At 52.1% G+C, this 26,638-nt stretch overlaps 2 protein-coding genes across 6 annotated transcripts in view; one reads left to right on the forward strand and one right to left on the reverse strand.

Annotated features, from left to right (window-relative positions):
- Positions 1–26,638, reverse strand: part of LOC123767758 (choline-phosphate cytidylyltransferase B) — a 664,019-nt gene that overhangs the window by 203,578 nt on the left and 433,803 nt on the right. For both annotated transcript variants that reach the window (XM_045757745.2, XM_069310682.1), the window contains one exon: positions 21,002–21,053. In XM_045757745.2, coding sequence (XP_045613701.1) covers positions 21,002–21,029 — 28 coding nt within the window. In that variant the 5' untranslated portion in view covers positions 21,030–21,053. Of the gene's footprint in view, positions 1–21,001; positions 21,054–26,638 lie in introns of those variants that run through there.
- wwk (white walker) overlaps positions 1–26,638 on the forward strand; it is a 273,471-nt gene that overhangs the window by 114,370 nt on the left and 132,463 nt on the right. The window lies entirely within an intron of this gene.

Genomic DNA, 26,638 nt, shown 5'->3' on the forward strand with positions numbered 1-26,638 from the left:
ATATGTATTTATTTTATTTTCACTAATTGAGCTTAACACAGAATTTTATTACATGAGGACGCTTGCCCTGTGACGCTCCAACATGATGATACTCTTGGTCGTCCAACAAAATCCTTTAGGACTGTTTCTCATAGTTTCTTTCAGTCGTGACTTGAGCACATAAAGTCGCCTGGCAGGCTTCACACACACCTGTTTACGTTCCTCCACTCAAAGGAATATCTCGCATTAGAGTCCACACAGGACACGACTGCCATCTAGGCTTCAGGTCGCCTCTAAAATCTTCACAATCACTGAAAAATGACGTACGACATCCCAGCAGCTTCCTCACACTTGATAACAAGTAGCCTTCTCTCAACCACTAAACAAGGAACTGTAATCTTCCTTCTACCCAGGAGGGCAGCGACGTACATCCATTCCTGACGACTGTAGCAACTCAAATGACTCGTTAAACCCTCTGTCTGCGTCACGTCACGTCACAAAATGTCGACATCTCATTCCATCTGACTTTTATAAGATGCTCATCCTCTCCTTGCCTCTATTCATTCACCGACGCTTACTTAACAAACTTTCTTCCCCCCGGCATCCTAATCTATGGTCAGGTGTGCAGAATAACCCTCACCTGGTAGACTCACTAGGCTACCTGGGGTTTATAACAGTTGGCAGTAGTGGTAAAGTTTATAGAGGGATATAATGGGCTCAGGGAACCGAATTCCAAAATTCAGTTAACTAAGCAAGTTAGTCTTGATAACCGAGCTACATCATTCAACATGTATATTAAGTCTTGTATCACATGTTGGGCTCAGGACCTAAGCCCCAAAGTTCGCTAAGTCTTAAGATAAAACCAAGTCTGTGATCATATGACCTCAGACTTGATTTTCGGCAGACACAGACGGCAGGGACCCCTGACACACAGCCCCACAGACGACAGGGATCCCTGGCACACACAGCCCCACAGACGGCAGGGTCCCCTGGCACACACAGCCCCACAGACGGCAGGGTTCCCTGGCACACACAGCCCCACAGACGGCAGGGTCCCCTCTCACACACAGCCCCACAGACGGCAGGGTCCCCTCTCACACACAGCCCCACAGACGGCAGGGTCCCCTGGCACACACAGCCCCACAGACGGCAGGGTCCCCTCTCACACACAGCCCCACAGACGGCAGGGTCCCCTGGCACACACAGCCCCACAGACGGCAGCGTCCCCTGGCACACACAGCCCCACAGACGGCAGGGACCCCTCTCACACACAGCCCCACAGACGGCAGGGTCCCCTCTCACACACAGCCCCACAGACGGCAGGGACCCCTCTCACACACAGCCCCATAGACGGCAGGGTCCCCTGGCACACACAGCCCCACAGACGGCAGGGTCCCCTGGCACACACAGCCCCACAGACGGCAGGGTCCCCTGGCACACACAGCCCCACAGACGGCAGGGACCCCTCTCACACACAGCCCCACAGACGGCAGGGACCCCTGGCACACACAGCCCCACAGACGGCAGGGTCCCCTGGCACACACAGCCCCACAGACGGCAGGGTCCCCTCTCACACACAGCCCCACAGACGGCAGGGTCCCCTCTCACACACAGCCCCACAGACGGCAGGGACCCCTCTCACACACAGCCCCACAGACGGCAGGGACCCCTGGCACACACAGCCCCACAGACGGCAGGGACCCCTGGCACACACAGCCCCACAGACGGCAGGGTCCCCTGGCACACACAGCCCCACAGACGGCAGGGTCCCCTGGCACACACAGCCCCACAGACGGCAGGGTCCCCTGGCACACAGCCCCACAGACGGCAGGGACCCCCTGTCTGCTGTGGACCCCTGAAATGGTCCACAGCAGACAGATCCTCACCAGAGAGAGCCACTAGCTCGCCGGTGACGGGGCCTCGTAGCAGACAGGGCCTCGCAGCAGACAAGGCCATGCACGTCCGGCAGGTGGTCATCAGGGCCCGGGAACACGTCCCTCACACCCTTTATGGCCTGTCAACGCCCCGTTGGTCCGCCTCAGCCACGCAAGAATTAAACAATCTATAACCCACCTAAAACTATTGCTTTCTTCCTCCTGTCAGTCAGTAAACCAAGGAGTCCTCTCAGGGAAGGAGAAGGGGATCTCAGGGAAGGGGAGGAGACTTCTCTCAGAGAAGCTGGAGGAGATCTTAGAAATGGAAGGACGTTCCCTGGAAACACAAATCGAAACTGTCTCTATTTTCCGCTTGTTACAACTTGCAATAAAGTTGTTACATCTTGGCTTAACGTGTTTATGACGTATTAGAACGTTGTTACAACTTGCTATATTGGTTGTTATAACTGGTTAGGAGGTGTTAAAACTTGTTCGAACGTTGTACCAACGTCGTAGTTTCGGTGTGTGTTTAGCGGGTTGGACACACTCACACAAGCTCATGGTGGAAGAAACACGTTAAAAAAAATTATGAAAATAACGCAAGAAATGGGAGATGGAGGAGGTGATAAAGGAAGAGGAGTGAGAGATGGGCCTCGGTGGGACGGGACGAGGGCTCTCACAGACCTCGAAACACTTCATTTCCGGAGGAAAGAGGAATTCAGAGTTGAACTGGAGATTAGTTTGTATTTACTGTGTGACATGCGACCACCATCTGCTGGAGCTGCTCAGCACCAGAGCTACTCAGCACTGTAGCTGCTCATCACCAGAGCTACTCAGCACTGTAGTTACTCAGCACCAGAGCTACTCAGCACTGTAGCTGCTCATCACCAGAGCTACTCAGCACTGTAGCTGCTCAGCACCAGAGCTACTCAGCACTGTAGTTGCTCAGCACCAGAGCTACTCAGCACTGTAGTTGCTCAGCACCAGAGCTACTCAGCACTGGAGCTGCTCAGCACCAGAACTACTCAGCACTGGAGCTGCTCAGCACCAGAGCTACTCAGCACTGGAGCTGCTCAGCACCAGAACTACTCAGCACTGTAGTTGCTCAGCACCAGAACTACTCAGCACTGTAGTTGCTCAGCACCAGAACTACTCAGCACTGTAGCTGCTCAGCACCAGAGCTACTCAGCACAGTAGTTGCTCAGCACCAGAACTACTCAGCACTGTAGTTGCTCAGCACCAGAGCTACTCAGCACTGGAGCTGCTCAGCACCAGAGCTGCTCAGTGTAACACGTGCTGCTATTGAAACAAAGATCTAGTGTAACAAGCTATTGCATCACGAGGTGATACCACTGTACCACTGTACCACTGTACCACTGTACCACTGTAGGTTCACATCCTGGAGTTCTTAAATATATCTCATTAAAACGTCTAGCCAATATTTAGAGTGAAGGTAACCCTATTACTAATGCTGCCACCATCCTGTCTAAAGGAGATCTTAAAACATGTATATCAATGTGACAAGAAACACTGCTTTGCTGGCAAGGTTTCTTCTTTTGATGTTAATCACTGACTTTCACTTATGTTAAACAATTTAGTACTGGAGAATTTGGGGAGGATCAACGTGTCCTTGATGACACACAAGGGAGATGACAAGGAGGAACCAAGCGACACATAAAGATGGAAATTTATGAAGAGTTTATTAAGTTTTGTTAAGGCATATGGCGCCGTGGAGAGGGGGGGACCTGCTGCTTGGGTAACAGCTTCTCCCCCCGAATCAACCTACCCTGGCTTTGCGCCCTGGAGAGGCCACTCCAGACCAGGCCGATATCAGAGCGCAACTCCAGTCTCCTAAGACTGATGGATGTCTACTACTACTGGTGCTTGAGATCCAGTGGTGATGATCCCATGAAGTCATATTATAAGCAAAGTATGATAGATTTTTTCGAAAAAACTTGCATAAATCAGTGGTTAATGTTTATCATATCAAGAGAAATATACTATTCTGTCTGGTTAATGTGATACTGCAAGAATCGTCATCGGGGTCGCACAGGCACTATGTTCAGGGGCAGTCGTTTCATTGATGCCAACTTCGACCTGCCCATGTTGGGCATGCACCCGACAGCAATTACTGTTAAAAATTGGTTAAGGCATCAAGCCTCTGGCCTCCAACAAACAGACTTTCAAATTTATAGACACAAATATCCCCGAGAAGTGTAAAGTCGTTCTCGGTGAATATATCCAGAGTTTACGTTTGTCCTGAAATATGTTGAAGGTTACAACACACTTGTTGGTTGGTCAGCAGTTGTGGGAACCTGAGTGAGGTGGTGGTGGCAGCCGCTGCAGAGGAACCTGGGTAGGTGGGTAGGTGGAAAGGTGGGTAGGTGGGTAGGTGGGTAGGTGGGTGTGTAGGTGGTAGTGGTCAGCAGTTGTGGGAACCTGAGTGAGGTGGTGGTGGCAGCCGCTGCAGAGGAACCTGGGTAGGTGGAAAGGTGGGTAGGTAGGTAGGTGGGTAGGTGGGTAGGTGGGTAAGTGGTAGTGGCGCAGGTGTGTGCGCCTCACTGACCAATTTTTGCCTTCATCGCAATCCAAATTCCTCTGATAAAAAAACAAAACGCGAAAATCCCATCAGAGAGAATCATCAAGTGTTTATGGTCTCTGGAAACGTCGACGGTAATCACGGGCATTTTCACTCTTAAATCACCTGAGGTAGTTTAGCGCGATGAGCCTTGTTTAGGTCAAGGCTCAACACCTGGCGTAGGTTAACGACTCGCGGCTGCGTTAATCCTCTCACCTGGCCTTGGCACTGACCGCCCTCCGCCCTGCATTATTGACTAAAATATAAAATGGAGGTAGATGACGTCATGCTGTTAGATCCCCGTGATTGGTCCAGCTGAGAGGACAAAATGCCTCAAGATTCCTGTGAGCGGCTCGGTGGTCCCGGGACCCGCCGGTGAGTACGTCGTCAGAGGCGTGTGAGGCGGGTGCTGGCTCCTGGCGACCCTCGCCTCGTCCTCGTCCCTACACCTGGGAGGAACACCTACCCCTGGCAGCTACACCTGCCCCTGGCAGCTACACCTGCCCCTACCCTGTGTAACCAGCCACGCATCATTACATGTGGTGATTATCGAATTGGATACCTTCTTTTCCGTTCGTTAACCAATAGTGAGCCATTAGACAAATTTCGCAAATTATTAAATAAAACCAAACATTGAAGTGATCAGTTATACTGCAGTGTTTAATGAAGACAGAAGCATATTATTATTATTATATATATATATATATATATATATATATATATATATATATATATATATATATATATATATATATATATATATATAAAGGAGAGGGCAGTGTGCCGAAGGGAGCCAGTGTTGAAGATAAGAGCCACGTACCACCAGCCTTTCTTGGCCAACCGTCATTATTTTGGCCAGGCAAGCTGAGGTGGCCAGGTATAGTATCCTGAGACGCTGCCCCTCCTCGACCATATGTGAGACAGTTAAGCAAGTCCCAGCTGTGTCTGGGTACAAGTGACAGGATGAACAACCCAGCGGGTTTTCTTCCTATTGGGGAGTGTTGTACATGCTGCTATGGCGGTGTGTCCACTCACAGGATGAGTGGCGCTGCCCAATACTGTCACTATGTCGGTGTGTCCACTCACAGGATGAGTGGCGCTGCCCAATACTGTCACTATGGCGGTGTGTCCACTCACAGGATGAGTGACGCTGCCCAATACTGTCACTATGGCGGTGTGTCCACTCACAGGATGAGTGGCGCTGCCCAATACTGTCACTATGGCGGTGTGTCCACACACAAGATGAGTGGCGCTGCCCAATACTGTCACTATGGCGGTGTGTCCACACACAAGATGAGTGGCGCTGCCCAATACTGTCACTATGGCGGTGTGTCCACTCACAAGATGAGTGGCGCTGCCCAATACTGTCACTATGGCGGTGTGTCCACTCACAAGATGAGTGGCGCTGCCCAATAAACTCGCCCCTCGGGGCAAAAATAAAAAAAAATAATAAAAAATGGTATGTAGGCATGGCACGCACATCATACACCATGGTATGTAGGCGCATGAGCACCCTCATGCGCGCGCATCATTCTCACGTGCCGGCGCTGCGTACTGGCGTCCGTGCGTTGATACCAGTGTGCGAGCACGCGGCGTGCACCACGTGGCGTGCACCACGTGGCGTGCACCACGCCTCCTCCAGCACAGGCAAGTTGTCACGTGTTCTTCTACAGTAACATGATCAATACAGCCACACCTGGCGGTGCCCAAGGCGGCTCCGGCGGGGGTTCGTCTCCCTCTCAACCCGTGGCTGGTGTATGACTCCTGCTGGGCGGGACCTTCACACACACACACACACACACACACACACACACACACACACACACACACACACACACACACACACACACACACACACACACACACACACGACTCCACCCGCGCACTTGACACCCACGCTGCAGCCACACCCCCTACACACCCACGCGACGTCCCCCTCCTCCCCCCAACACCCGAGGGTCCAGCCCGTCCTCCAAAGACCCAAAAGTGATTCCATGCACCCACCAACCCCCCTGTTTATGAATGAAAAACGATTTACACACAACCCGTCCTCGACTCGGGTCCATTCCATCCAGCGGTCGACCCCACAGACGCAATTATAAATTTTAACATTATGTTCATTCAGAACAGAAATTTTCTCAAAAATAAATTACTATTATAATATATTAGCATATTGTGCATATATAGGTTAGGTTAGGTGTTTAGGTTCTGTTGGCGATTATTTGTATTTGTAGTACGTGGGTGAAGCATTTACAGCGTTGTGGTTCGAACAAAAGTCGTCAGTGAAGCACTTGTTCCGGAAGTTTTTAAACGAAATCAGTTGTGAGTCGTGTGTAAGCCGTTTGTCATTCATAAACAGCGGGTTTGGCGGATGGATGGAATCACTTTTGGGTCTTTAGAGGACGGGCTGTTACACACAATTCACAACTGATTTCGTTCGAACACCTCCGGAACAAGTGCTTCACTGATGGATCTTGTTCGAACCACAACGCTGTAAATGCTTCACCCACGTACTACAAATACAAATAATCGCCAACAGAACCTAAACACCTAACCTAACCTATGCCTATATATGCACAATATGCTAATATATTGCAATAGTAATTTATTTTTGAGAAAATTTCTGTTTTGAATGAACAGAATATTAAAATTTATGAATGTGTCTGTGGGGTCGACCGCTGGATGGAATGGACCTGAGTCGAGGACGGGTTGGTGGCGCCACACCCACTCCTGCGGTGACCTTGACCCGCGAGAGTACACCATGACCCGAGAGCTCCACCAAGGAGTCACGCACACTTCAGCCTTCACTACAAGGACACGCCATACTGAATACCCATGACTCTGCTACAAATTAAAGTTATCATCAGGCAACATCACCGTGACAAGGTAACTGAGGAAAGGTGGATAGAAGCACAAACCAGTGAATCTGTACGATGGTACAACATGGTTGCAGCTGGCAATCCCAATCATTATGGACGAAGAGGAGGAGGAGGACGAGGGAGAGACTCAGTATTAGCGAGAATCCGTCTTGGACACGTAAATATTGACTGGCTAAGCTGGAAGGTGCAAATATCTGCTTATGTTTCCAGCTAGGGATATTTTGTTCTGTTCTATTACCAATATAGTTAGTGGTTATTGTATTGCCCATACAGTTTGTGTATTGGTTACTGTATTATCCATACAGTTAGTGTATTGGTTACTGTATTATGCATACAGTTAATGTATTGGTTACTGCATTATCAATACAGTTAGTGCATAGCTCATACAGTTAGTGTATTGGTTACTGTATTATGCATACAGTTAATGTATTGGTTACTGCATTATCAATACAGTTAGTGCATAGCTCATACAGTTAGTGTATCGGTTACTGTATTACCCATGCTGCACTGTATTATCCTTACTCTACTGTATTTTCCATGCTGTACTGTATTAGCCATGGTATACTGTATTATCCATGGTATACTGTATTATCCTTACTCTACTGTATTATCCATGCTATACTCTTCAGCTCGGGTAGGCTTAACTAGCCAAGCTTTCATAAACACCATAATTTTCGAAAATATTAATATATACATTATTAAGTTATTCAATATATAAATGGGAGATGTTAAGCTTTAAGTTCAACCCACTAACCCATTACATTTACAAAACTTGCGCTTACAAAGTTTTATTAAGTCTCCCTCGTTATGTTCCTCGCTTGAAACACTGCTTACCGGAGTACCAGGTATCAACTCCACTTCAAATCTTGTATGGAGTAATCATGTCTCTCCTGGACCTTTTTTTCTTCTATTGCGGTTAGATCCAGTTCAGTCACATATTTTTTTCTTCATATTCCAGTGCCCTTAAGTCCGGGACAAGCCTTGTTGCATATAACTGGAACATTCATAGTTCAGGTTACCATCTCTCGGTGGAATTATATACTGGGACACAATACACAGGTGTATATTACAACACCTTTATACACGTTCCTGGAGGCTAACCACACAAGGGCTAGTTTATGCTGCTGGTGTTAGGTCAGGTGTTGTCCTGCAGGTGTTAGGTCAGGTGTTGTCCTGCTGGTGTTAGGTCAGGTGTTGTCCTGCTGGTGTTAGGTCAGGTGTTGTCCTGCTGGTGTTAGGTCAGGTGTTGTCCTGCTGGTGTTAGGTCAGGTGTTGTCCTGCTGGTGTTAGGTCAGGTGTTGTCCTGCTGGTGTTAGGTCAGGTGTTGTCCTGCTGGTGTTAGGTCAGGTGTTGTCCTGCTGGTGTTAGGTCAGGTGTTGTCCTGCTGGTGTTAGGTCAGGTGTTGTCCTGCTGGTGTTAGGTCAGGTGTTGTCCTGCTGGTGTTAGGTCAGGTGTTGTCCTGCTGGTGTTAGGTCAGGTGTTGTCCTGCTGGTGTTAGGTCAGGTGTTGTCCTGCTGGTGTTAGGTCAGGTGTTGTCCTGCTGGTGTTAGGTCAGGTGTTGTCTTCCAAGTCTCTCTCCTCCTATGATGTAAGAAGCTGCCTCACCTTCATTAAGTATTGTATTTATGGTCTTCTAACTTATGTTCTTATCGTCATAACTTTGCATTTGCCTCAGTTAAAGTCTAGTAGCCACCTTATCAGTCCACTGGTCTGATTCTTCTCATAAGTTATGCTTCAGCAGCAAACAATGATATGAATGAAATTAATTAATATGTTTAGTTGTTTACATACGGGTGTGTGGGGGCCTGGGACGGGTGTGTGTAGCCTGGGACAGGTGTGTGTGTGTGTGGCCTGGGACGGGTGTGTGTGGCCTGGGACGGGTGTGTGTGGCCTGGGACGGGTGTGTGTGGCCTGGGACGGGTGTGTGTGGCCTGGGACGGGTGTGTGTGTGTGTGGCCTGGGACGGGTGTGTGTGGCCTGGGACGGGTGTGTGTGGCCTGGGACGGGTGTGTGTGGCCTGGGACGGGTGTGTGTGGCCTGGGACAGGTGTGTGTGGCCTGGGACGGGTGTGTGTGGCCTGGGACGGGTGTGTGTGGCCTGGGACAGGTGTGTGGGGGCCTGGGACGGGTGTGTGTGGCCTGGGACGGGTGTGTGGGGGCCTGGGATGATCACTGACCCTCAGACACAATCTTCCAACAAGTGTCCCCAAGAGGACCGGTTGCACAACCCTAGACGGTGCTGTGTATTACGCCTTGGGACCCCCCCCCCACAAAGCCCTAGGACCCCCCCCCCAAGCCCTGGGACCCACTCCCCCACCAAACCCTGGAAGGGGGGGGGGGATCACCTTAGCGGGGACCCCATCTCACTAAACCAATCACCACGCAGGGCCTCACAATGGACCCCTTGGCCTATTATTTTACAGATGAGTTCCCCCTGAAACTCCATTACCGGGAGAGGCGTCTGGAATTTCTTAACATCTCGGAGGCGTTATAAGACCGCGTGGGAGCGCTAATGGGGAGTGACTGGTGCGTTACTCTGTGAGGGACCTGTTGACACTCACCTGAGGTCGATCTCACTAATGAGTAGAGAGGGGGGGGGAGGTCTTGGACGCCCCTGAGGTGGGTGTTGGAGGTGGGACTCGCCCTCCACTCCGGTGGCTGCTCCCTCCACCGTGCTGGGGCAGGCAAGGCACTGAATTTACCCGAGGGCCACCGTCTCTAGTGGCCTTGACGGGTACAGGAAGCCGGCGGGTTGTCAATAGTATGCTGCTCTCCCCTGCATTATTCCTGATAAATTTCATCCAGCTGTATTTTAAACTAAAGGGTCCCTGTAGCTCAGTAGTCTACGTTCTCGACTCAAAATAGAGGGCCCGGGTTCAATCCCCTAAGGAGGACAAAAATGGTTGCGCGCGTTTCCTTTCACCTGATACCACTGTTCCCCCCGCAAAGGGACAGGAATCGATTCCTTCCAAGCGAGAAATGTATTCTAGGCGAAACCGCTACATCTTGTACAACTCCCAACCCAACCCAGTCCTGAGCCGCCACTGCGTAAAAAACTCAACCTTCTAACCATACCAGAAACGCCCGAACCCAAGCAACCTAATTATATATACACACACACACACACACATATATATATATATATATATATATATATATATATATATATATATATATATATATATATATATATCTTTCGGCCATGTGGCCAAAATGGGGTGAAAATTGGAAATTAGGCTCCCAGGCTCCTCTGTCGCGTTGGATAAATAAATAAAAAATATATGGTGGTCGTTGAAGTTAATAGTCAGCTGTGAGGTAATGTGTGTGTGTGAGGGTGTGGCCGCCTCCACACCTGTGGGAGGGTGTGGCCGCCTCCACACCTGTGGGAGGGTGTGGCCGCCTCCACACCTGTGGGAGGGTGTGGCCGCCTCCACACCTGTGGGAGGGTGTGGCCGCCTCCACACCTGTGTGAGGGTGTGGCCGCCTCCACACCTGTGGGAGGGTGTGGCCGCCTCCACACCTGTGGGAGGGTGTGGCCGCCTCCACACCTGTGGGAGGGTGTGGCCGCCTCCACACCTGTGGGAGGGTGTGGCCGCCTCCACACCTGTGGGAGGGTGTGGCCGCCTCCACACCTGTGGGAGGGTGTGGCCGCCTCCACACCTGTGGGAGGGTGTGGCCGCCTCCACATCTGTGGGAGGGTGTGGCCGCCTCCACATCTGTGGGAGGGTGTGGCCGCCTCCACATCTGTGGAAGGGTGTGGCCGCCTCCACACCTGTGGGAGGGTTTGGCCGCCTTCACACCTGTGGGAGGGTGTGGCCGCCTCCACACCTGTGGGAGGGTGTGGCCGCCTCCACACCTGTGGGAGGGTGTGGCCGCCTCCACACACTCATCCTGTGTACTCACATAGTTGTAATCACCTAGTTGTGTTTGCGGGGGTTGAGCTTTGGCTCTTTGGTCCCGCCTCTCAACCGTCAATCAACTTGTGTACAGATTCCTGAGCCTACTGGGCTCTATCATATCTACACTTGAAACTGTGTATGGAGTCAGCCTCCACCACATCACTGCCTAATGCATTCCAAATGTTAACTACTCTGACACTGAAAAAGTCTCTGTGGCTCATTTGGGTACTCAGCTTCCACCTGTGTCCCCTTGTTCGCGTCCCTCCAGTGTTGAATAGAGGATGAACTATGTTTACCCGGTTGATTCCCCTGAGGATTTTGTAGGTTGTGATCATGTCCCCCCCTTACTCTTCTTTCTTCCAGTGTCGTAAGGTGCATTTCCCGCAGCCTTTCCTCGTAACTCATGCCTCTTAGCTTTGGGACTAGTCTAGTAGCATACCTTTGGACTTTTTCCAGCTTCGTCTTGTGCTTGACAAGGTACGGGCTCCATGCTGGGGCCGCATACTCCAGGATTGGTCTTACATATGTGGTGTACAAGATTCTGAATGATTCCTTACACAGGTTCCTGAACGCTGTTCTGATGTTAGCCAGCCTAGCATATGCCGCTGACGTTATTCTCTTTATGTGGGCTTCAGGAGACAGGTTTGGTGTGATATCAACTCCTAGATCTTTCTCTCTGTCTGTTTCTGTGCTGGAGGAACACAACACTGAGACGGGGGAAGTGTGTGCCGTCAACAGATAAGGACGTGTGTGTCCCACCACAGGCCCCACCCACTACCGGCCCCAACCACCACCGGCCCGACCCACCACCGGCCCCACCAGCTACTCGTCTGGCCTCAAACCCCCTCTACAACTTGGCCCCACCATTTGGGCTCCTGGGCACAACGACGACCTCGCTTCTGGCGTTCGATCCCCGTTGGAGCAAGTGGTTGGGTGCGTGCGCACTCCCGCGAGCTGCAGCTGTCATTGCATCTCTTAATATACAATATTTCCCGGTAAAAGCAGCGAGCGCGTTCCTACCTGACTCAGCCAAGACCTTGATTATGTATCGGATATTGTAGGAGTTGTGGATGGCTGGAGACTTGTAGGTCCAGGAGAGGTGCCCACAGGCAGCCTCACCTGGGTAGTCCACTCACCTGGGCCAGGTGAGGAGAGGTGACCGCCTCACAGGCTGGATATATGACTTGAGAGAACAGGTTGATGGGATTACGGGCTATTCATGCCCGTGCCACCTCTTGGCTGGCTTAATGTTTATCAATCAATCAATCGTTGACAGGAGAGTCTGGAGCAGCCGTTCTTACCCCAAGTATTCCTACCCCCTTGGCAGCGTGGGAGTGAAGTCGCCTCGTAGTCCTCATACATCTCTCAACAATTTAGTAAACATTGTTCTTACAGTACATTACATTGTTTAGTCTCCGTGGTGTAGTGGTAAGACACTCGCCTGGCGTTCCGCGAGCGCTATGTCATGGGTTCGTATCCTTGCCGGGGAGGATTTACTGGGCACAATTCCTTAACTGTAGCCTCTGTTTAACGCAACAGTAAAATGTGTACTTGGATGAAAAAACGATTCTTCGCGGCAGGGGATCGTATTCCAGGGACCATAGGATTAAGGACTTGCCCGAAATGCTACGCGTACTAGTGGCTGTACAAGAATGTAACAACTCTTGTATATATCTCAAAAAAAAAAAAAAAAAAAAAAAATTACGTAACAATCTCATCAAATCTGTATGCGTTCCTTTCAGTTGTTCAGTTCCATTATGATATCCACATGTACACTACCAGCGAGGTCTGGTAATAATGAGCAGGAGATGGCACTCAGCCAGTGCCACTATGCTAGCCCTTGGAGGACCAAGACCTGGGGTAGGACGGTGGGAAGGAACGGTGCCCAACCACTTGCTCCAAGGGGGATCGAACGCCGGAAGCGAGGTCGTTGTGGTGCCCACGAGCCCAAGTGGTGGGGCCAAGCTGTAGAGGGGGTTTTCAGGCCATACGAGTAGCTGGTGGGGCCGGTGGTGGGTCGGGCCGGTGGTGGGTCGGGCCGGTGGTGGGTCGGGCAGGTGGTGGGTCGGGCAGGTGGTGGGTCGGGCCGGTGGTGGGTCGGGCCGGTGGTGGGTCGGGCCGGTGGTGGGTCGGGCCGGTGGTGGGTCGGGCCGGTGGTGGGTCGGGCCGGTGGTGGGTCGGGCCGGTGGTGGGTCGGGCCGGTGGTGGGTCGGGCCGGTGGTGGGTCGGGCCGGTGGTGGGTCGGGCAGGTGGTGGGTCGGGCCGGTGGTGGGTCGGGCAGGTGGTGGGACACACACCCGTCCTCATCTGTTGACGGCACACACTTCCCCCGTCTCAGTGTTGTGTTGCTCCAGTACACAGGGCCGAGGCTCCGTCACTTGTTGCAAAAAAGAGAGCGACTTAAGAGATGGGGGTTGAAGGGGGGGGGAGGGGGTATAAGTGGGGGGGATTATGTTCTTACCAACTTTCTGCCAGGGGGGTGAAGGAGAGGAAGGGGGGGGGGGGTAGAGAAAGGGTCTGTAGAGCCGCTCACCCCTCCCCCTCACGGGAATATTGCCTCATGTGTAAACTGGACTCTGAGGAAAATCTGGGAAAAGATGAGGCTATGAGGGTGGTAGCGTGAGGAGGGCGGCACCTTCCTTCATCACCGTGTACACCTTCCTCACTCCACACATCTTCAGGGACACCAGATGCTTCTGGTGTCTTTTTTTAGTTTATATTCGACCGTAGACGTAGCCAGTCATGTATGTAAAGCTTTCCTGCATATACACACTTGCTTTTTTCTTCTGTGGGTAGGGTTAGAGATCTGTAGGACAACATATACTGCTGGAGTGTGTGTGTGGGGGGGGGTGTGGATTCGTGTGGAGTGGGAGACAATTATCCAGCAACACCATTCCCCACCACAGGGAGACCCGCCCCCCCTCATGCCGCCTGTACACCACCATCCTCCATTCAGACCTTATATAGTGTCCCGTCACGCAAAATATGACTCGCGTCAAACTCAACGAACAAAGAGTAAGAAAAGGTGAAATGACACAGTTACCCGCCCGAAACATCCTCTAGTGTGGCCAGTCTCGCCCCCACATCGCTGTAAAGACTGGATTTGCAGTCCTCCCCAGCGTGCGCGGCTCCAGTCACTGGACCGCGCATGCGCCGTCGGGTCTTTGGATTTGCCATAACAAAGATGTAACTGTTTTTGCCTAACCTGAAACATACGAATCTAAGTAACCCACTTAACTTATCGCGGCCGAGGCACAGAAAACGTCAATATTGAGGGGTGACCATAGCGTAGAGGGGCCCTGCTGTCCCGTCTTCCCCACGATCAAGACAAATCATAATTTTCCTGGTAAAGTAAGTAATTTTTCCTGCTGCCTGCTCAGTACCGTAGTACTGAGCAGTACTGAGCAATCACATACGAAACCTGTACATCTTTCGCCAATCATTGCAGCTTTATTGACATTTATTAAACAGTTTATGAGCTGCGAAGCACTCATTATATATATATATATATATATATATATATATATATATATATATATATATATATATATATATATATATATATATATATATATATATATATATGTCGTACCTAGTAGCCAGAACGCAATTCTCAGCCTACTATGCAAGACCTGATTTGCCTAATAAGCCAAGTTTTCATGAATTAATATATTTTCTTTAATTTTTTTCTTATGAAATGATAAAGCTACCCATTTCATTATGTATGAGGTCAACTTTTTTTTATTGGAGTTAAAAATAACGTAGATATATGACCGAACCTAACCAACCCTTCCTAACCTAACCTAACCTATCTTTATAGGTTAGGTTAGGTTAGGTAGCCGAAAAAGATAGGTTAGGTTAGGTTAGGTAGGTTAGGTAGTTGAAAAACAATTAATTCATGAAAACTTGGCTTATTAGGCAAATCGGGCCTTGAATAGTAGGCATAGAAGTGCGTTCTGGCTATTAGGTACGACATATATATATATATATATATATATATATATATATATATATATATATATATATATATATATATATATATATATATATATATATATATATTGCATTGCTATAACAATAATAACCTTGGATTGTGAAGTTTTTAATGTCGTAAACTGATTACTGAATGTAAACAAAACTGGCATGATTGCTGAATGATGTACAGGTTTCGTAAGTGCTTGTGTAAATGATGAATCCTATGGTCTTGCCTTGTATGTTCAGACCACTGGAGAGTTAATCAGGTGTATGACAGATCACTAGGGGTCAAGAAACGATGTAACCAATATTTACAGGTCCTGTTTGAATTAGTGGTTACCCCTAGTGCCACACTGAGAGTTTCTGTAGGACAGGACAACCCCCCTTCATGACACCCGAGACTTGTTTGGTGGTTTCCTCCACACAGTCTTCTTCATCTCACCTGGACGTACCTTACGTCCCCTCACCTATCCTTATCTCCCCTTGTCTCACCTGTCCATACCCCCCCCCCTTCCCCTGTTCTTACCTCCCCTGCCCAAGACATTCCCCCAGGGGTTAATGGCGTACCATTTCATCCCACTTGCGGCAGGTCTGGGGATCCAACTCTCACCATCTCACTTCCAATCATAACAATACAGGATCATACATCTATATCCTGCCGTAAGTACACCTTCGGCACAGTAGGGAGAGAACCTTCTGTTTTCTGTCGTAACTTCAGAGAACCTGTTCCCATTTCACAGGTTATAGATGCGGTTCTCCCAGTACATAACCGGGTACTGACTGAAGGGTTACAGTTCACTTGAGGAGACTGAGCTCTGCAGTAACCAGGTGAGGTGTGCAGGGGCCAGGTGAGCCCCTCCCCCGCACGCCTCCACACACCTGTTTATGTCACACTCGTTACAGAATTCACACTACACAGGCGGTGCTGAGCCTGTATGGTCAAACAACCTTACTTATTGCCCTATGTTCCTCCATACCCCTCCTCCCTCCCCCACCTGCCCTCTCTCCCCCCTCCCCCTACCTGCCCTCTTCCCCCCCCATCCCCCCTCCCCGTCCCCCTACCTGCCCTCCCCCCTCCCCCCACCAACTCTCTCTCACTTCCTCCCTAAGTGACTACAGTCAGAGTACAGGAAGTAGACAATAGGGGCCACGAAGCATCACAGGAAAATAAAAACCCGACGAAGAATAAAATTATTACATTAACTAATAATCCAAATAACGACTAAAATAATCATAAGAATAATGTGATAAAGAACCTATTATCTTTATCAGGGAAGCACCAATGTCATGCCAGTGTATCCTGGTAAGAGGAACCTCTCCATGCCCGGAGTTAGGCAAATTATTATGATAAGTCTATCACAGCTATCTATCTGACAGGATATGAAGTTAACATTAGTCTTATCTCCGTTATCTAACTGGGTAATGGGGGGGGGTGAAGGTCTTGAAAAGTCAGAAACTTAATATTAAAGGACAGTTCACACAGGAAATAAAGGTGGTTCATACAGATGTATCAAACTAATAGAATATAGTCTTATAAATGTAGCCTTTTTTGGCTACATCTATAAGACTATATTATCTTTAATTTGCTTATCAGATTACAACTTGCTTGGATAAATGAATTTGAGGTTCACATAAGGGACATAACTGTTGGACATAACAGCTGTTGGACGTTGGACGCGTCCAACAGCCTGGTTGACCAGTCCAGCAACGAGGAGGCCTGGTCGACGACCGGGCCTCGGGGTCGCTGAGCCCCGAAATTACCTCAAGGTAAAGTTCAGCTCCTGAGCCCATTATGTGCCTCTGTAACCCTTTTCCACTACGGCCCACGGGATGGGTATGGGGGTCCACTACCGTCCACGGGATGGGTATGGGGGTCCACTACCGTCCACGGGATGGGTATGGGGGGTCCACTACCGTCAACGGGATGGGTATGGGGTCCACTACCGTCCACGGGATGGGTATGGGGGGTCCACTACCGTCCACGGGATGGGTATGGGGTCCACTACCCCCCAATGGATGGGTATGGGATCCACTACCCCCACTGGATGGGTATGGGATCCACTACCCCCCACTGGATGAGTATGGGATCCACTACCCCCCACTGGATGGGTATGGGGGTCCACTACCATCCACGGGATGGGTATGGGGGTCCACTACCGTCCACGGGATGGGTATGGGGGTCCACTACCGTCCACGGGATGGGTATGGGGTCCACTACCGTCCACGGGATGGGTATGGGGGTCCACTACCGTCCACGGGATGGGTATGGGGTCCACTATCCCCCAATGGATGGGTATGGGATCCACTACCCCCACTTTATGGGTATGGGATCCACTACCCCCACTGGATGGGTATGGGATCCACTACCCCCCACTGGATGAGTATGGGATCCACTACCCCCCACTGGATGGGTATGGGATCCACTACCCCCCACTGGATGAGTATGGGATCCACTACCCCCACTGGATGGGTATGGGATCCACTACCCCCCCCACTGGATGAATATGGGATCCACTACCCCCCACTGGATGGGTATGGGATCCACTACCCCCCACTGGATGAGTATGGGATCCACTACCCCCCACTGGATGGGTATGGGGTCCACTACCGTCCACGGGATGGGTATGGGGGTACACTACCGTCCACGGGATGGGTATGGGGGTCCACTACCGTCCACGGGATGGGTATGGGGTCCACTACCATCCACGGGATGGGTATGGGGGTCCACTACCGTCAACGGGATGGGTATGGGGTCCACTACCGTCCACGGGATGGGTATGGGGGGTCCACTACCGTCCACGGGATGGGTATGGGGTCCACTACCCCCCAATGGATGGGTATGGGATCCACTACCCCCACTGGATGGGTATGGGATCCACTACCCCCCACTGGATGGGTATGGGATCCACTACCCCCCACTGGATGGGTATGGGGGTCCACTACCGTCCACGGGATGGGTATGTGGGTACACTACCGTCCACGGGATGGGTATGGGGGTCCACTACCGTCCACGGGAAGGGTATGGGGGTCCACTACCGTCCACAGGATGGGTATGGGGGTCCACTACCGTCCACGGGAAGGGTATGTGGGTACACTACCGTCCACGGGATGGGTATGGGGGTCCACTACCGTCCACGGGAAGGGTATGGGGTCCACTACCGTCCACGGGATGGGTATGGGGGGTCCACTACCGTCCACGGGAAGGGTATGGGGTCCACTACCGTCCACGGGAAGGGTATGGGGTCCACTACCGTCCACGGGATGGGTATGGGGGGTCCACTACCGTCCACGGGATGGGTATGGGATCCACTACCCCCCCACTGGATGGGTATGGGGGTCCACTACCGTCCACGGGATGGGTATGTGGGTACACTACCGTCCACGGGATGGGTATGGGGGTCCACTACCGTCCACGGGAAGGGTATGGGGTCCACTACCGTCCACGGGATGGGTATGGGGGGTCCACTACCGTCCACGGGAAGGGTATGGGGTCCACTACCGTCCACGGGAAGGGTATGGGGGTACACTACCTCCCACAGGATGGGTATGGGGCGCATAGTAAATGAACAACAGCAAAATCAGTGTAAGACACATATAAAAATGTTACCAGATTTCATACAAAACCTGACTTGGACCTACGAAAGGAAACAACATAACAACCTTTAAGTTCCTCTTAAGAGGAACTTAAAGTGTTATAGACAACTTTAGCGACCAAGAAGTACGAGAAACACAACTGCTCGACGCCTCAGAGTCAACTAGTCCTCGTGGCGCAGTGGTAAAACACTCTCCCAGCTCTTGGCGAACACTTTAGCCTGGATTCGTATCCTGGCCGGGGAGGATTGACTGGGCGCCAATCCTTAATTAACTGTAGCTTCTGTTCACCAAGCAGTGAATGGGTACCTGGTTGTTAAACGATTTGGCGGGTCGTATTCCGGGGAACATAGGGTTAAGGGCCTGCCCTGAACACTAAACGTGCTGGTGGCTGTACAAGAATGTGAGAACTCTTATATATATATATATATATATATATATATATATATATATATATATATATATATATATATATATATATATATATATATATATATATATATATATATATAGCTAGATGGGGGAATGCAACTGTTCCTGGGTCTCTCCCCACACTCACCATAGGTCTTTCCTCCGCCCTCTTCCAACATCTTCCCCTCTCTGCCCTTCTCTTCCCCCCTCTCCTTTCCTCTCTCCACCCTCGCCTCTCTCATAAAATATTATATTACGAAGCACTGAAAAACTGCTAAGTAACTCCCTGGAAAACACAACCTCTATTTCAGACTTGACTGTATGAAAGCCGCAGGAGGGGTCGTTATAGGTGCTGATATTTCTTAAAGTGTGGCACTGGAGGCCAACTCCAACAGGCTTATGACATTCCCATACTCACCAGTGTGTTACTAGGGCACAGGTTACTTGAATTGGTACACGTTACCAGCGCTTGTAAAGACTAGTGACTTACCGGAGACCGATCAAAGTTGTTACATAATAACTTACCCAGATCAATAGTGAACATTAAGAATAACAGTATACTGTTACAATAACATCTGATGGACGCTTAAAACCTTAAAATGTTCTGCGAAGAACAAGCCCAGAGTCCTTAAACGAGAGCCCCGAACACCAGGAGACGCTTGTCCAAGTTGAAGGTAAACCAACTTTTAAGAAACTACGTTAACGTTATAATGCTGAAGAAAAAACTAAACTGGAGATCATATTGTAGCATGCTTTTGCGCGGCGCCGAGCAGGTAAAAACTTAGTATTGGGGGGAGAAACGCCCCCCAACACCTCTACCTCCCGGCGGCCGCGCTCCCACAGCCCCCCCACTGATCAATAGAGGTATTTTCGTCAGCAGGAAACTGATAAGATAGTGACCAGCGAGGGGCTAAAAGACCCTTCCTTATCAGGCAGAAATACCGAGGCTGTCGAGGAGGCCATTGTGTCCTACACACCAGACAATGCCTCTAGTGAGTCTGGCAACTTCTTCACACACACACACACACACACACACACACACACACACACACACACACACACACACACACACACACACACACACACACACACACACACACACACCTTCCCTCCCTTCTCTTATGCCTTGTCCTTATGACCCATCCAAATGCTTTGTTGTGGCTTAGTCCTAAATTTTTAAATTTTGCCCCGAGGGGCGAGTTTATTGGGCAGCGCCACTCATCCTGTGAGTGGACACACCGCCATAGTGACAGTATTGGGCAGCGCCACTCATCTTGTGAGTGGACACACCGCCATAGTGACAGTATTGGGCAGCGCCACTCATCTTGTGAGTGAACATACCGCCATAGTGACAGTATTGGGCAGCGCCACTCATCCTGTGAGTGGACACACCGCCATAGTGACAGTATTGGGCAGCGCCACTCATCTTGTGAGTGAACATACCGCCATAGTGACAGTATTGGGCAGCGCCACTCATCCTGTGAGTGGACACACCGCCATAGCAGAATGTACAACACTCCCCAATAGGAAGAAAACCCGCTGGGTTGTTCATCCTGTCATGATTGTCTTCCATTCAATTTGTTTTTACTGCAATACTACTACCCCTACCCCTACTACTACTACTACTACTACCCCGACTACTACTACTACTACTACTATTACTAATGATAATAATAATAATGACCGGAACAGTCAAATATCATACGTCCCAATATTCAGACGCCACCAAAGGTAAGTGTACTTACCAGTACCTCACAAGACAGTCAGATGGACTACATTCCTTACACCCACCTACAGTGTGCTAGCAAGTACTTACAAGTCTGTAGACACACGCACGGCCTCATACACGCAGCTCCCACTAGGCTGCACTGGAGAAAGAGAGAAAGAGGACAGGTTAATCAACAAATCCCTCACACCCTCAGCTACACAACCCTTCCCTTCCCCCCCCCCCTACACACACACGCTATAAACTACAAACACCTCAACGTCTCCAGCCAAATCCACACAGTATAAAAATGAGAGACGTCTCCTGGTTGTAAATACCTCACGCCCACACGGGGCAAAAATTACACGCGTCCCCCCACATACATGTTCTAAAATCGTGCCCCATCGACTGCCTCTTGTGGGGTGAGTGGTGAGGCGTGCCGGTGTTGCTGTAGCCGTCCACTGTACCTCAACACTGGTGTGTTGCTGCAGCCGTCCACTGTACCTCAACACTGGTGTGTTGCAGCAGCCGTCCACTGTACCTCAACACTGGTGTGTTGCTGCAGCCGTCCACTGTACCACAACACTGGTGTGTTGCAGCAGCCGTCCACTGTACCACAACACTGGTGTGTTGCAGCAGCCGTCCACTGTACCACAACACTGGTGTGTTGCAGCAGCCGTCCACTGTACCACAACACTGGTGTGTTACAACAGCCGTCCACTGTACCACAACACTGGTGTGTTACAACAGCCGTCCACTGTACCACAACACTGGTGTGTTACAGCAGCCGTCCACTGTACCACAACACTGGTGTGTTACAACAGCCGTCCACTGTACCTCAACACTGGTGTGTTGCTGCAGCCGTCCACTGTACCTCAACACTGGTGTGTTGCAGCAGCCGTCCACTGTACCTCAACACTGGTGTGTTGCTGCAGCCGTCCACTGTACCACAACACTGGTGTGTTGCAGCAGCCGTCCACTGTACCACAACACTGGTGTGTTGCAGCAGCCGTCCACTGTACCACAACACTGGTGTGTTGCAGCAACCGTCCACTGTACCACACCACAATACCACAGGACGTCCAGCTGGAGCCACATCTGTAACTAGACGAGGAATTAATTGTCTGAATGTGGCCTTGAGCCTCGCTTCTGATTGTCTGGAGGTTCCCGAGCCACGTATTAGGGAGTGAATAGAACAGTCAGGTATTAGGAATGAATATACCCGTCATAGGAAATGTATATGTTTATCTCTCAGAATGTTCAGTAATATGTTTATTGTTTGTGATGTGTGTATATGTATGTATTAACACGATGTACTGAACGGGATGAGAATAGCTTGAGCTACCTCATCCCTTTGTGTATTTTACCTCAATAAACTTATTTCAATTTCAATTTCAATACCCGTCAGGTATGGTCAGTGAACAGGCGGTATTGGGGAGTGAATAGGCCAGTCAGGAAGTAAAGCAGTGAAAGGGAGAGTCAGCCAAATGGGGTTGAGTGCAGAGTCGTGTCGACCTGGTGAGAAGGGCGGCGTTCACGGGCTGGGGGGCAGGCAACATCCCGGGGAAGGTGCCCAGGCGCAAATAAAATATTAGGACAACCTCTCTAAGGAACTGAAGGGGCAGGCCAGGGGTGGGTACTGGGTCGAGGGCCAGGGGCGGAGAGACGGTGGGCGGGTACTGGGTCGAGGGCCAGGGGTGGAGAGACTGTGGGCGGGTACTGGGTCGAGGGCCAGGGGCGGAGAGACGGTGGGCGGGTACTGGGTCGAGGGCCAGGGGCGGAGAGACGGTGGGCGGGTACTGGGTCGAGGGCCAGGGGCGGAGAGACGGTGGGCGGGTACTGGGTCGAGGGCCAGGGGCGGAGAGACGGTGGGCGGGTACTGGGTCGAGGGCCAGGGGCGGAGAGACTGTGGGCGGGTACTGGGTCGAGGGCCAGGGGTGGAGAGACTGTGGGCGGGTACTGGGTCGAGGGCCAGGGGGGGGGGAGACGGTGGGCGGGTACTGGGTCGAGGGCCAGGGGCAGAGAGACGGTGGGCGGGTACTGGGTCGAGGGCCAGGGGCGGAGAGACGGTGGGCGGGTACTGGGTCGAGGGGCCAGGGGCGGAGAGACGGTGGGCGGGTACTGGGTCGAGGGGCCAGGGGCGGAGAGACAGTGGGCGGGTACTGGGTCGAGGGCCAGGGGTGGAGAGACGGTGGGCGGGTACTGGGTCGAGGGGCCAGGGATGGAGAGACGGTGGGCGGGTACTGGGTCGAGGGCCAGGGGTGGAGAGACGGTGGGCGGGTACTGGGTCGAGGGCCAGGGGTGGAGAGACGGTGGGCGGGTACTGGGTCGAGGGGCCAGGGGTGGAGAGACAGTGGGCGGGTACTGGGTCGAGGGCCAGGGATGGAGAGACAGTGGGCGGGTACTGGGTCGAGGGCCATGGGTGGAGAGACGGTGGGCGGGTACTGGGTCGAGGGCCAGGGGTGCAGAGACGGTGGGCGGGTACTGGGTCGAGGGCCAGGGGTGGAGAGACGGTGGGCGGGTACTGGGTCGAGTGTTGCCAGTCGCTGGAGCACATTTAGGCGTGTACTGGATAAGAGAAGAGCAGGGGAGGACGAAGCACCGAGGCTCCAGAGTTTTCCTTCACTGTGCTGCTGGAGCCACACTATGCTGCTGGAGCCACACTATGCTGCTAGAGCCACACTATGCTGCTGGAGCCACACTATGCTGCTAGAGCCACACTATGCTGCTGGAGCCACACTATGCTGCTGAAGCCACACTATGCTGCTAGAGCCACACTATGCTGCTGGAGCCACACTATGCTGCTGGAGCCACACTATGCTGCTAGAGCCACACTATGCTGCTGGAGCCACACTATGCTGCTGGAGCCACACTATGCTGCTAGAGCCACACTATGCTGCTGGAGCCACACTATGCTGCTGGAGCCACACTATGCTGCTGGAACCACACTATGCTGCTGGAACCACACTATGCTGCTGGAGCCACACTATGCTGCTGGAGCCACACTATGCTGCTAGAGCCACACTATGCTGCTGGAGCCACACTATGCTGCTGGAACCACACTATGCTGCTGGAGCCACACTATGCTGCTGGAGCCACACTATGCTGCTGGAGCCACACTATGCTGCTGGAGCCACACTATGCTGCCGGAGCCACCCTATGCTGCTGGAGCGACACCATGCTGTTGGAGCCACACCATGCTGCTGGAGTCAGACTATGCTGCTGGAGCCACACTATGCTGCTGGAGCCACACTATGCTGCTGGAGCCACACTATGCTGCTGGAGCCACACTATGCTGCTGGAGCCACACTATGCTGCTGGAGCCCCACTATGCTGCCAGAGCCACCCTATGCTGCTGGAGCCACACTATGCTGCTGGAGCCACACTATGCTGCTGGAGCCACACTATGCTGCTGGAGCCACACCATGCTGCTGGAGCCACACCATGCTGCTGGAGCCACACTATGCTGCTGGAGCCACACTATGCTGCTGGAGCCACACCATGCTGCTGGAGCCACACCATGCTGCTGGAGCCACACCATGCTGCTGGAGCCACACCATGCTGCTGGAGCCACACCATGCTGCTGGAGCCACACCATGCTGCTGGAGCCACACCATGCTGCTGGAGCCACACTATGCTGCTGGAGGTACACTATGCTGCTGGAGCCACACTATGCTGCCGGAGCCACCCTATGCTGCTGGAGCCACCCTATGCTGCTGGAGCCACACTATGCTGCTGGAGCCACACTATGCTGCTGGAGCCACACTATGCTGCTGGAGCCACACCATGCTGCTGGAGCCACACTATGCTGCTGGAGCCACACTATGCTGCTGGAACCACACTATGCTGCTGGAACCACACTATGCTGCTGAAGCCACACTATGCTGCTGGAGCCACACTATGCTGCTGGAGCCACACTATGCTGCTAGAGCCACACTATGCTGCTGGAGCCACACTATGCTGCTGGAACCACACTATGCTGCTGGAATCACACTATGCTGCTGAAGCCACACTATGCTGCTGGAGCCACACTATGCTGCTGGAGCCACACTATGCTGCTAGAGCCACACTATGCTGCTGGAGCCACACTATGCTGCTGGAACCACACTATGCTGCTGGAGCCACACTATGCTGCTGGAGCCACACTATGCTGCTGGAGCCACACTATGCTGCCGGAGCCACCCTATGCTGCTGGAGCGACACCATGCTGCTGGAGTCAGACTATGCTGCTGGAGCCACACTATGCTGCTGGAGCCACACTATGCTGCTGGAGCCACACTATGCTGCTGGAGCCACACTATGCTGCTGGAGCCACACTATGCTGCTGGAGCCCCACTATGCTGCCAGAGCCACCCTATGCTGCTGGAGCCACACTATGCTGCTGGAGCCACACTATGCTGCTGGAGCCACACTATGCTGCTGGAGCCACACCATGCTGCTGGAGCCACACCATGCTGCTGGAGCCACACTATGCTGCTGGAGCCACACTATGCTGCTGGAGCCACACCATGCTGCTGGAGCCACACCATGCTGCTGGAGCCACACCATGCTGCTGGAGCCACACCATGCTGCTGGAGCCACACCATGCTGCTGGAGCCACACCATGCTGCTGGAGCCACACCATGCTGCTGGAGCCACACCATGCTGCTGGAGCCACACCATGCTGCTGGAGCTACACTATGCTGCTGGAGCCACACTATGCTGCCGGAGCCACCCTATGCTGCTGGAGCCACCCTATGCTGCTGGAGCCACACTATGCTGCTGGAGCCACACTATGCTGCTGGAGCCACACTATGCTGCTGGAGCCACACCATGCTGCTGGAGCCACACTATGCTGCTGGAGCCACACTATGCTGCTGGAACCACACTATGCTGCTGGAACCACACTATGCTGCTGAAGCCACACTATGCTGCTGGAGCCACACTATGCTGCTGGAGCCACACTATGCTGCTAGAGCCACACTATGCTGCTGGAGCCACACTATGCTGCTGGAACCACACTATGCTGCTGGAACCACACTATGCTGCTGGAGCCACACTATGCTGCTGGAGCCACACTATGCTGCTGGAGCCACACTATGCTGCCGGAGCCACCCTATGCTGCTGGAGCGACACCATGCTGTTGGAGCCACACCATGCTGCTGGAGTCAGACTATGCTGCTGGAGCCACACTATGCTGCTGGAGCCACACTATGCTGCTGGAGCCACACTATGCTGCTGGAGCCACACTATGCTGCTGGAGCCCCACTATGCTGCCAGAGCCACCCTATGCTGCTGGAGCCACACTATGCTGCCGGAGCCACACTATGCTGCTGGAGCCACACTATGCTGCTGGAGCCACACCATGCTGCTGGAGCCACACCATGCTGCTGGAGCTACACTATGCTGCCGGAGCCACCCTATGCTGCTGGAGCCACACTATGCTGCTGGAGCCACACCATGCTGCTGGAGCCACACCATGCTGCTGGAGCCACACCATGCTGCTGGAGCCACACCATGCTGCTGGAGCCACACCATGCTGCTGGAGCCACACCATGCTGCTGGAGCCACACCATGCTGCTGGAGCCACACTATGCTGCTGGAGCTACACTATGCTGCTGGAGCCACACTATGCTGCCGGAGCCACCCTATGCTGCTGGAGCCACCCTATGCTGCTGGAGCCACACTATGCTGCTGGAGCCACACTATGCTGCTGGAGCCACACCATGCTGCTGGAGCCACACCATGCTGCTGGAGCCACACTATGCT

Source organism: Procambarus clarkii, chromosome 67 (genome assembly GCF_040958095.1).
Source record: "Procambarus clarkii isolate CNS0578487 chromosome 67, FALCON_Pclarkii_2.0, whole genome shotgun sequence".
Classification (NCBI taxonomy): domain Eukaryota; kingdom Metazoa; phylum Arthropoda; class Malacostraca; order Decapoda; family Cambaridae; genus Procambarus; species Procambarus clarkii.